The 12,509-nt window shown below is 37.1% G+C and overlaps 1 protein-coding gene across 4 annotated transcripts in view; it reads left to right on the top strand.

Annotated features, from left to right (window-relative positions):
- THRB (thyroid hormone receptor beta) overlaps window positions 1-12,509 on the top strand; it is a 240,343-nt gene that overhangs the window by 194,766 nt on the left and 33,068 nt on the right. The window contains exon 1 of one of the 4 annotated variants that reach the window (XM_042477054.1): window positions 7,494-7,866. The exons of the other annotated variants lie outside the window; for them this stretch is intronic. Coding sequence (XP_042332988.1) covers window positions 7,539-7,866 — 328 coding nt within the window. The 5' untranslated portion in view covers window positions 7,494-7,538. Of the gene's footprint in view, window positions 1-7,493; window positions 7,867-12,509 lie in introns of those variants that run through there. 4 annotated transcript variants of the gene reach the window in all.

Here is a 12,509-nt window from a genome sequence, read left to right as displayed (position 1 = left end):
GAAATCAATTGTTCTTTTCAAACCAGTGCAAAATTAAATTAGTATGTATGCAGTCCTATTCTGTGAAAACAGTGCAATGCAAAAATCTTTAATTATTAAGGAAAACTTAATTAAGGAGGTTGGGTAGACGTTATTTTGCTGAAGCTCATATAATTTTATATTTTTGCTGTTTCATTTAGTTTTTACTGTTTATTACCTTTAGACAACCAATATCCCCCTCTCTTTGTGTGTGTGTCTGTGTGAATTTCAGCCCTTGTTCGGATTGTTTTGTATCGTATAATTCAGTAAATCTGTTCACCGTAAATGGGTTTGGCAGGTTGGATCGTACTTTAAGTAGAACCATTGAAATCAATTAGCTAAGCTGGACATGGTTAACCAAAGTCTCACTGCTTTACATAGTTACATTTTCCATCTAACTTTAATCAAATCTGTATCCAAACCAAAGCATTGTATTTCAAACATAACTAATATTTGACTTTCTGACCAAGTAGTTACATAATTGACAAATGTTTGTTAAAACAGTTCACTTTTTAAGAATGTTCCAAAGACTCTCTTTATTTGTCATTTGTATATTATTGCTGTCAGATAGCTGTTTGCTATTGCTTTCTCCACCCTTCTAAACCCTTAAAGTTATGTTTACTCTAGTGAAGATGTAAATGTAAACTATAAACTCTGTTCTCAGATATTATTATGACTTTGGTATTTGTCACCTGCATTACACTTGACATGTACAACATTAGGCCAGATGCTATAGTTAATACTATAATGCATCTATAATATATGATTATATTATATGATTTGCTTTTTTTTTCTTGTTCAAATACTAGAATCACTACTACCTTGGCAGCAATGTCCCAAGAGAAGGAAAACATAATTCTCAATTTTCTATGGTAATTTAAAAATATATTGGATTGCCTTCCTATAGTGTTGCTAGACTTATAAAGAAGCCACATGGGATGCATGGCTTGAATTTTGTATTAAAACAGAAACAATAACAAGTAATTGTGTGGCGGAGGACAGATATAGAGCAGTCTGGCTTCAGCTCCCAGCAGACTCTTTGGGGACCCTTGGGGCAGTCGGTACCAAGCACAGAGTTAACACTGTGGTATTTTTATTTTGTTTTATTTTATTTACTTCATTTATATGCTGCTTTTCTCCTGAAGTGGGACCAAGGTGGCTCCCAAAAAGAGCAAATTAAAAATTATAAATGTTTACAATAAAAATTTTAAAACAATTAAAAATCTCCACATTAAACGCTATAAAAAAACTTTAAACGCCATACAAAAAATAGAAAGAAATGAAACACACAAATCTTTCTTGCTTAACTATTAAAAGTCTCCTTAAATTAAAATGTATGCCTGCCGGTGAAAGGAAAGCAGGGAGGGGGCCTGCCCAGCATCCCAGAGAAGGGAGTTCCAGAGGGTGGGAGCAGCCATCAAGAAGACTCTCTCTCATATCCTCACCAAGGAAGCCATGATGGTGGTGAGACCGAGAGAAAGCCTTCCTCTGAAGGTCTTAGCTATCTTGCAGGTTTGTATGGGGAAATGTGGTCTTTCAGATAGTCTGGACCAAAGCCATGATACTTGTGCTAGTAATGCCTAATGTAATAGCATATTATACTCATTCAGCTGGGGAAGGGAATGTCCCAAAGAGCAAGAAAAACAGTAAAACAAAGTAATACAAAATTCCATGGCTTGAATCCAGCTGGTTAGTGCTAACTGAAGCAGAGTCATTCAATCAATTGTTGACTGGTGAATCTAACCCATCAGTAAATCCTGGTGATTCAATGACTCTGCTTCATCTGATATTAACAATAAGATTCAGTTCAGTGCATTTCTTTTGTTAACTCAGCACCGTCATCATCACTGTTTCCCTAAGACTGGGATTCAAAGTGGATTGTACAGTCACCCCTCTGTTTTCGCGGGGGATCCATTCCAAAAAAATGGAAATCCACTGATATTTAAGCCCTACTGGCTTGAATAGCAGCACACACCCCCACAGGCACCAATGGGACTGCGCCCTATCTCAAACCCTTCCATTTTCTCATTGTGAATAAGCAAGGGATGCGGATTCAAAGTCTGCACAAACGGAGGGACAGCTGTACAATAAAAAGAATTAAAGTCATGTAATTTCAAGTTCTCCTGGGGGCAATGGGGAAGCTTTCTCTGTGGGCTTCATATGCAACTTCAGACCATGGAAGATCAGAATTCTAAATCTCATGGTATCTTCCATACTTAAAAAAATCTCCACTATAGGAATTGTACTATGTCCACTAAAGGGACACTGAATTTTATTTTCATAACAGAAAGTACCAAAATGTGCTTGTGGGCATTTTTCAGTTTTCAGGTACTAAATTTTTCTTACAGGTTAAATGCAGAGAAGAAGCAATTTTCTTCCCTTCCAAGTGACCTGTAAAGCTCTGAGTGCTACTGATGGAAATGAAAGCAGCCATGTAAAGTAATATACTTTACCTGTGGGAGGCAAAGGATGGGTTGTTTGATTCTTTTATGGAGAACAACTACATGGGTTAAATATTTTGATTAAAGCTAGTGCCTCGTGTTTCTACATTAGGCTATACATTGGGTTACCTTTGTATCAAGCCTTCAAACTACAACTGTTTGAGAATATGGCAGCCAGACTGATTTTATGTACATCCAGGAGTGATCACATTACACCAATCTTAAAATCACTCCACTGGCTTGCCAATTAGTTCCCAGGCAAAGTACAAAGTATTGGTTATTACCTTTAAAGCCCTACATGGTTTGAGTCCTGGTTACCTACAGGATTGCCTTCTCCCATACAAACTGTCATGTACACTCAGGCCCTCTGGAAAATGTGTTCTCCAACGTGCCAGGACTTGATTGGCAAAGCTTTTAAGGAGGACCTTTTTGTCTGCTGCTCCAGAGAGTGGAATAACCTGCTAGAAGAGATACAAAAACTGAAAATGCTGACTGTTTTTAAAACAGTCTTGAAGACATATATCTTCCAGCGTGTCTACCCAGTCAAATTTAAATTGTGACATTTTAATTGCACTTGTCCCTCACAATTCGTGGGGGATCCATTCTGGACCCCCTCTCCTCCATGAATCGGAAAAACTGCAAATATTCAAAGCCCAATGTTAAAATGGGGGGGCACACCTGAGACGCACACACCATTTGTCCTGCCCTGATTGTCATCTATGAAGGAGTGAGACCGCGGACTCCAATTCTGCGAATGGGGAGGGATGAGTGTTTATATGCACTTCAATGAGTGCATTTTAATGGTTTTAAAGTATTGTATTTTAACTATGTGTTTATATGCTTTTAATTGTGTTTTGTATCTTAACTGCTGTACCCTGCTTCAAGCCTTGAGGAGAGGCAGAAAAAATATTATTATCACCATTATTTTAGATAGAATAGACCTGTTGAGATACTCAAGCAATAAACCCCATATATACACTCGGCCGTCTGTAACCATGGATTCTTTATTCATGGATTCAACCATCTATGGCATATATATATATATATATATATATTCCAAAAAGCAAACCTTGGTTTTACCATTTTATATATAGGACACCATTTTACTATGCCATTATATTTAATGGAACTTGAGATCCATGAATTTTGATATCCACAGCAGGGCCTGGAACCCAAATCCCAGTGGATACCAAGGGCTCACTGTATGCATTACTTATAGAAAATAGAGCTGATTATGCCCATGTCTTTTAAAAATCAAAACAGACTGAAAGTATGAGACAGAAAAAAGTTCTGAGCATAAAATAAATAAAAAAATTGTTGAGAGGCCTTTGAAACATTTCTATGAGCAGTGATCAATGCTAAAATAAAACCTTATCACAAACATAATTGATCATTAAGTTAAGCTGGTGTAAATAGAAGATGGCCAACAGTGAATATTAACATTTTTTCCTGTGGACTTTCCAAAGCAAGGGAGAAGCTCAGTAATAATTAAGGGGCTTGTTTTGCATGCAGAAGGACCTGCATCCAGTCTCTAGCATCTATAGGTTGGGCTGGAAAAACTTCTGCACAACCTGCTGGAAGCCACTGCTAGTCAGTGTTGACAGGTCTAAGCCACACAGACCAATCAATAGTCTGATTCAGTGTTTCACAAGCTTTAATTAAGCGTGTTTAATTGAATGGTCATTGATTCAGTTTTAAGAAATGAATATAAAATTGAATATACTTGTATTAAATTCATGCTTCATTTTTAACAAGATTATTTTTAAAAGATAGTGCTGAATCGTTTGTAAAAAATCTACGGTATATTAACATCTGATTTAACTTTTAAGAAATTAAATATATATCTAAAAATATAAAAGCATCAGTTTGGCTTTAGATGTATTCATACTTTGAGTGATACTGAAATCTATGGGAATCAGGTTAGTAGCTTTACTTTATCATTAAGTCTGGATCATACCCATTAGTTCTGTGCTATCCTCTGTTTCTAATGTATTATTGCATCCAGGCATTTGGGGGGGGGGATCCAAACCTTGGTATGAATGGAAGGTCACTGCACCTCTGCCATTGGTGATTAACAGTACAGTCGGCCCTTCTTATATACTGATTTTTTATACACAGATTCAAGCATCCACGGTTTGAAAATGTTCCAAAAAAGTGTAAATTTCAAATATCAAACCTTGATTTTCCATTTTTTATAAGGGTCACCATTTTGCTATATCATTATATTTAATGGGACTTGAGCATCCACGGATTTTGTTATACACGGGGGATCTTGGAACCAAACCCCAGCATATAACAAGGATCCACTGTATTAAAAAGGGGACTATGAAAATAAAGGATTGGAATCCTCAGTGACTTCGTGCTGGAGCAAATGGGCAGGAAAAAGCAGCTTGATCCTGCTTTTTCCAAAAGTGTGTCGAAACACCACTGTCCGCATGGCCTGTTCCCAAGGCAGGCCAAATACCCATGGTCAGATCACATGGCACAGTGGCAAGCTGTGCTTCTGGGTAATCTTTTTTGTTGCCTCCCCACTATTCCTGTACACCATCGCACAAACACACCGCCTGTGGCCTCTAAGTACCTCCCACATCTACCCAGATGTCATCCCATTGCATAGCCACCCCTTTGATAGGCCACACATTTTCACATCAGTGAATTGGTGTGCAAGTGATACACTGGCAAAGCACAATCATGGAGGCCTCTCATATATGCCCCCTTCACCACCTTTGCTCCATGCTCCCCTGTCAGACGGTCTGGTTTGCATATGTTGTAATTACTTCCATTGGAATTGTCACACTTTCATTTTTTCTGCACTGGTGCCGGGCTGTTTATATGAATGCTCAAAGATGCTCATTTTCCACTCTAAGCTGGAGTAACCTGACTTCTTTTTGTTCTGGTTTTTAACCCTGGAGCATGGCGTATCAGTTTCCACCTGCTTTGGAGGCATGCATCATATAAACACTACGTCTTCAAAGCAGCTGGAACCCACTTTATTTTGCACATCTGTTTCACACTTTAGGCCAGTATAACACTCCTTCATGAGGCACTTTTGGAATGAAATACAGTGGTGATGGAGGGGTGGAAGAGAAAGACATCTCTGTTGTAAGAGAAAGCTGCCCTACTAGCTCCTGAGAAGCTCTCATGTGGCTATTTTCTGTCAACGACTTCCCATGCTATCACTTCCATTGCTGTGGGATTACTATGACCATTTTACCTCCGTCACTGCACTACTATCTACAGTGCTATCAACTACGCTGGCCTAGTTACACTGGCAAACGTAACCAGGGTTCATTATCTCCAATTTCCAACAATTAGCATAACATTCCAGGAAGGCTATTGGAAATTTTCAGTGATGTATTAGGCTTGTCTGGGTTTTGTACTTTTTTACAGCAGCAGCAACAATTGTGACCACAGATTTAAAATAATGCTGTAAGAGCCCTGCTGGTTCTCATCTGACAGCTCATTTATCTATTTTATTCATTTATATCCCACCTCTTCCCCAATGATGGGAAAATAAAGGATTGAAGTTCTTTCTCCTTGACTAGCTAAATCGTCCTTACAAATTATGCCAGTTGTTGAAAACAAGGAAGAGGTGTGAGAAATGCATTTATAGTTGTAGCGTCTTATTTACACATGCTTACTTATTTTCACTCGTTGAGTCTAACTAAACAGAAAGGCAAAAGGTTACACTGATATTTTGCTCATTAATATTCCACCACTTATTTGTGTGTCAAGATCCCTTGTTAAAAAGGTCAGTGACTTTTCACTGAGTTAGTTTCAAAATTACTGAAAATTGTTTAACTGTAGTGAAGCAGAAAATATAGTGCAGAGGTAAGTACTGTTCCGCTTGTTTGGTAATGGTATTATCCAGAATTGCTGGCAATGCAATCCTGTACTTGTGTACTCAGAAGGAAGTCCCAGCAAGTTTAGTGGGGTTTGTTCCCAGGTAATTGTGCACTGAATTGCAGAAAAAGAGAGAATGAGAGAGAGAAAGATATATACATTTTGGTTATAAAGTGTACACAACTAGAGTGTTTGAGAAATATGCTCCTTTTTCTAAGGACTCATCTAATTATTGATAGCCATTGTGTAACGATTTTTGAAATGTTCATGGCATTTATGTGTGCATGAAGCAGATGCAAAAACAGCCACTGGTTCATTACTGAATCATCAGAAGAAAGCAATTTAATGAAACCTAACTGGCAAACCAATTAAGCTTAACTTTAACATTTTAAGCAGTATTCTCTTTGCTGATTAAGATGGCATCTTCTGAAATTTCCCACCTGTTGGATTCAATAAAAGTTGTCTACTAAAGTCATTGAAGTTTGAAAAAGCTGCTTTCTTGCAAACAAGTTAAATTAGCGAGCAGCGGGGAGTTCAGCCTATGGTTGTGTAAGGCATGAAAGGTTTATGCAGACAAATCTGTCAATTGAAATCAATAAAGTGGATGACAGATTTAGACGCTAAATTTTTGTAAAAACTAGACTTACTGCTTAAGTCATCAGTGTAGCACTATTGGATTTTCTAAGAGCTAATGCTAAAAAACAGGATTATTGATTTTTGGATTTTGAGCCTATCGTCTCTAAGATTCTCTAAGCGTTCTTTGTGATGCTTCACACTTAAGTTGACAGTGGCATAGCTGTATCCTTGTCGTTGTAATAATTTCTAATCGTACTAAAAGGAGATAGAAACAGTTTTATAAAATAATTATCCCTCCCCCCAAAAAAACCCCAATGCAACCATGGGTTTGACTGGGCGTTGCCTCTTTGTCTGGTGGCCAATACTACCTACCATCTTCTCTTGGAATTAACATACAGTCACAGATTAAGACCTTTGACTGTCATGAATCTGCTTCCCGATATGTTTGGCTGGCAGGAAAGCTCTCAGTCCATCCCTAACTTAAATAGGGTATTAGCCCATCAGGTGCCGCTCTAAAGTTAAACATACAATTTTGCGGTGGACTTTCTTAGTCTTGTGTATTCATTCTTTCCTCTTTCGTGCGTATGCATTCTATTGTGTATATGCATGTAAGGTTGTGTGTATGCATATGTAAAGTATAGGCTGAGATAGGTTAACAAAATGAACTATTGTATGCAAGAAATATATGAAGCTCACCCAGCTGCCAGCAGCAACTGCTACATGCAGTCCACTGATTATTGCACTTATATCGAAGATAGTCAGAGTTACAGCAGTTGTGATGCTCAAGTCCTGCAGAATAATAACATATATATGGAACAGGCCTGGGCGGTGAATCAGCCTTATACCTGTAGTTACCCTGGAAACGTTTTTAAAAGCGAGTACTCTGACATGGACATGGCCCTGCATCAGTACAGCCAACCTGAATATTTCGCTGAAGAAAAACCTACTTTTTCTCAAGTGCAGTCACCATCGTACTCTCAGAAGAAAGGTAGGGGGAAATTTTGACATTTCTTAATCACAGAAAAAATAAGAATGATATTAAAATCCACCTCTGTCTTTCTCCTCAGCTTGCTTTAACACTTGCAGTTTTCTCAGTTGTCTCAGTTACATCTTTGAATGTTAAGACTGCTTGTTTAGAATTGAAAGCAGCAGTAACAGATGTTGCTAGGTAATTGGAAATGTGTTTTTTTTTAATTTGGAGATAGGGAGTTAAAATATAATTACTTGCAATTTCTTTTATTTTGATACCATACATCTGTTTCATTTATTTTGCATGCAAGTAATTGTATATTATCAATATATTCTCTGTGTTCTATGCTTGTCTAGTGTGAATGGAAAAAGTTTTCTCTTTAGCAAGCAGTTCATCATTCAAACAGAACCATGTTAAAATATAGTATTTACTCTTCTTTACATCCAAATAAGTCCAGTCTGATTAACATTTCTGAAGCTGTTAAAATTCAGACTGAAGTGCAAAAACATTATAAAATGCCAGAAAGGAAAGTTCCCAAAGTGCTAAGCATTGGATTTTACCAAAAATATAAATAATTAAATACAATATAACTATAAGTCACAGATAAAACTTTCCACCTGGCAAGTTGATCTTGGCTCCAAATTGGTTGGGAAACTGGGCTTGATGAGAGGTTGATATCCCTTTCTCAAAGTGGTGAAGTATGCCTACCTCTTATAGAATATGGCTAAACTAAATTCCCAACCAGCAGAATGTTCAACATTTCTGAACAAGATTTGGACACAAGTATGTGCCAGTATTTCTAAGGATCCTTTGACTGTTTCAAGTCCTATATTTTCTAGTGACAAAACCACAGAGGTTTCGTGTCATCAAATGCTTTTCTTTACAGTGCAGCCTGATGCATCTTTACTCAGAAGTCAGTCACTCTGTGTTCAGTGAGGCTTACTCCTGCAATCCTATACCTACTAACCTTAGAGGAAACTCCTTTGAACTCAGTGCGAGTTGCTTTCAGAACCTACGCATAGGATTGTGCTGATAGGCACCTGTTTACAGCACATAACTAAAGTATCAATTTGATAATGTAGAACCCTTTATTTGTAAAGGACAAATTGTCTGTCTGCAGCTAACTGAACTAATGTAATTGGTCAGAGAGGATATCCGTGATTTTACAGCCAAAAGTAGACTGTTTGAAGTGGTTTCGGAATATTAAAAATTGCCTCTCAGCCCAGTCTGTATCTGATTATCTTAAGTAATAAGCACAATATTATACAACGTAACTAAAATCTGCATCTTAATAAAGAAATTTTTTTATAAGAGTACGATATGATGTGGGTGTTACACATTTTTCTTCACCTTTAAGTTGTTTTGATTCTTCAAAGTTTGAAAAGGGTTATTTGAAAACATGCTCATTATTTTGTCAATGTCTCATTTTTCATAATATAAAGTATATGCGGTTGTTTTATAAAATATATCAAATACTATGCTGTTAACAATTTATTTTGTTTGAAATTGATATACTCTTGTAATAACTTTGTGGAAAAAAATGTATGGGGTTTTGCATCCATTTATACAATGATTCTGCAAACTTTCTGTTCCTATTTGGTTCATAAACATTTCTATTTAAAAGAACCCGATATGTAAAATGTATAAAAACATATTCTGGCTTTATAATAATATAAAATGTGGAACTTGCATTCATGGTGGTTATTAAGTATCTCTGCATCTAAAATGGTTGAGATGCCTGTATTTTACATAAAACAACATAGAACTATGGAATGGTTTTGGCAACTAATCCCTCTCCTTCGTTAGCAGCTTGGTTAATACTGTAAAACAATAGCTGTTTAAATTTTTTTTTAAAGTATCCCTTCTGGAACAATCTGAATAAAAGTCTCAGGAAGGATTTTCATTGTGAGCTATTCCTGAAGCATTGTTTTATTTTTACCTTATGTAAATCAAGCATGAGAAAGGAATATTTCAAATTTATTAAAACCATGTAGCTTCCCCAAAGTATCCCGCTCTCATATCTCCTTAATCATTTCTGTTGGGAACTATATTTTTATTTCTTTTTTATTTCTTTTGGCAAACCCTGAGAAAAGTATTGTCAGCTAATCCTATCCTGAGGACAGAAGGCATTAATAAGAAACATTTGTGACAGTATTGATCCAAAATTGATTTTCCTCCACATATTCTTCTTCCACTTTTTTGTTGTTAGCATTGTCTTAGTGTTCACTCATTAATGCACAATTAAGATCCAAAGCAGGTGTTCATGATCAGCTCTTTGGAGCTTTGCATTCATTCCATGTAGCTCTTAATAACTAGATTTGTACTCATTATGTTTTCTACCATATTTGTGCAATACCACTGCCTAAGAACAATTATTAACAAACTTTTACAATGTAAATCGTCCTGCTTACGAGTTTCAGGTTCTAATGAAAGCTGCTTATTAAAGTTGCAAAGCACATTGTCTTCTCTAGCATATAGTCCAGACAGAAGTTAAGTTTCTAATAAAAATCCAGACCAAAAGATCCACACAATGTGTGGGACAACACCTTTTAAGGAATGATAAAATACCAGAAGGGTTTTGAAATATAAATGTTCTACAGTGCAATCATGTACTTCTAGCTGTTACTTGAACATATCTTCATTGTGCAGTTTCAAATCTTTGTGACTTTTTAATGGTTAAAAAAAGGTAAAAACATTTAGGAGCCTTAAAAATCAGAATACGTACCTTATTGTGTGCTGCTTACTTTTTATAAGATGTGTGTGCCTTCAAGTCATTTGTGACTTACGGCGACCCTAAGGCAAACGTATCATGGTTGTTTTGTGTGTGTGTGTTGGTGTGTGTTTGCTGGGTGTAAATAGATAAACTCTGTTTTGTATGCATGCTACATTTGTTTTGTTTTGTTTGTTGTTTATTTGCCTGGTAGTTAGGCTGGTGTATCTTCATACAGGAGAACCAGCATTGTGTAGTGGGTTGAGGACTCTAGGAGACCAGGGTTTGAATCCCTACTCAGCTATGAAAACCCATTGTATGAGCTTTGGCTAGTCGCATTCTCTCAATGTCGGTTGATGGAAATGGCAAACCCTTTCAAAACAAATCATGCCAAGAAAACCCCATAACAGATTTGTCTTAGATCAGCATAAGTCAGAAATGACTTGAAGGCACAGAACAACAAATATCCATGCAGACAAGATAGTCTGTACCACTAAAATACCAATACACAAGTACAGTCCATTCATAATTCTTATTACCTGTCCTTCCAAAACAGGATCAGATAGCAACTACAATAACTAATAAAACATATATGAATAATGTAACAGGTTGAGGAGATATTTTATCCTTAAGCTATGATAATCATTAACAGTAACCTGAAAATTTCAGATAATATACTGTAAAAATATTGACATAGTTTTGCCTCTTTCTTCTTTCTTTCGCGGTACAAAAAGAAATCCTCACTGGGTTATATTTTTGTTCAGGAAGAACCAGAAATACTTTGGATTATATTTTCTCTAACATAGACTATTCCTAGTGAAAACTATTGGAGAAGAAGAGATAATGCTCACTTTTATATATCCATCTTCTACATTTTTATTTGGAGTACAGTTCCAGTTTCTGACAGAGGCTCAAATGGTTAACATTTGGAATGTTAAATGTTACATGGAAGAAGGCCTTCTTGGTGGCTGTTTGTAGGCTTAGGAACTCCTATGAAGGGGGGGCTTGGGACGACCCTTCCTTGCTGTCTTTCCATTGCTAGACTAAAGGTGCATCTACACTGTAGAAATAATACAGCTTGACACCACTTTAAATGCTGTAGCTCAATCCTATGGGATCCTGGAATTTGTAGTTTGACAAGATCTTCAGCCTTCCCTACCAAACTGTGCTGGTGGCTCACAAAACTGCAGATCCCAGGATTCCATAGAATGGAGCCATGGCAGTTAAAAGTGGTGCCAAACTGCATTATTTCTATAGTGTAGCTGCACCTGATGACTTTTCTATTGGGAATAGCTTTCAAGAATTGATAGGGCAGGATCGTGCATCATCAGACATAACTATGAAGACTGAACTTTGTATCATGGTTATGTCTGCAGTGCCTCCGCTTCCTTAATCCCCCCCCACCCCACACACACACACACATTTTCAGTCTGGTGGTGCCCCAACTGAATGGTTTCCAAGGCATTCCTCTGGTGACAAGGTGCATTGAGAACAGAAAGGTGGGTCTGGACTGGGTAAGGCCTTGCTACAAGTGATTGTTTCAATGCATCCCACAACCAGGATTACACCGCAGATGCCATTTACCAGTATCTCAATGATCAGTGCCTTGGCAACCCTTCAGTTTGGGCAGCATCAGGCTGTAAAAGTAGGTTGAGGGGGTAACGTTCAGTCATGAACTACCACAAATGCGAATTTCCAGCAGTTACAAGATTGTAAATCCAGTTGAACAGGATGCCAGCTATTGTTCTTAAAGAAAATATTTCTTTAGCAGTGCTATATTTTTCAAAACTGCTTTTATTTCTAAAGCATGTTGTAGTCGTTTGTAATATTACTACTGCTCTGATGACATTTTAATGGTAATCTTTTGGTGCTTTTGTCTATATTGTGTTTGTTTTGAATCATAAGCCGACTTGAGTTCGAGATCTAGCCAAAAAAAAAGGGCAGGCTAAAT

The sequence above is a fragment of the Sceloporus undulatus genome, chromosome 6, assembly GCF_019175285.1.
Source record: "Sceloporus undulatus isolate JIND9_A2432 ecotype Alabama chromosome 6, SceUnd_v1.1, whole genome shotgun sequence".
NCBI classification, from domain to species: domain Eukaryota; kingdom Metazoa; phylum Chordata; class Lepidosauria; order Squamata; family Phrynosomatidae; genus Sceloporus; species Sceloporus undulatus.
The sequence above is the reverse complement of the archived record's forward strand: the minus strand, read 5'-3'. Positions and strand labels throughout refer to the sequence as shown.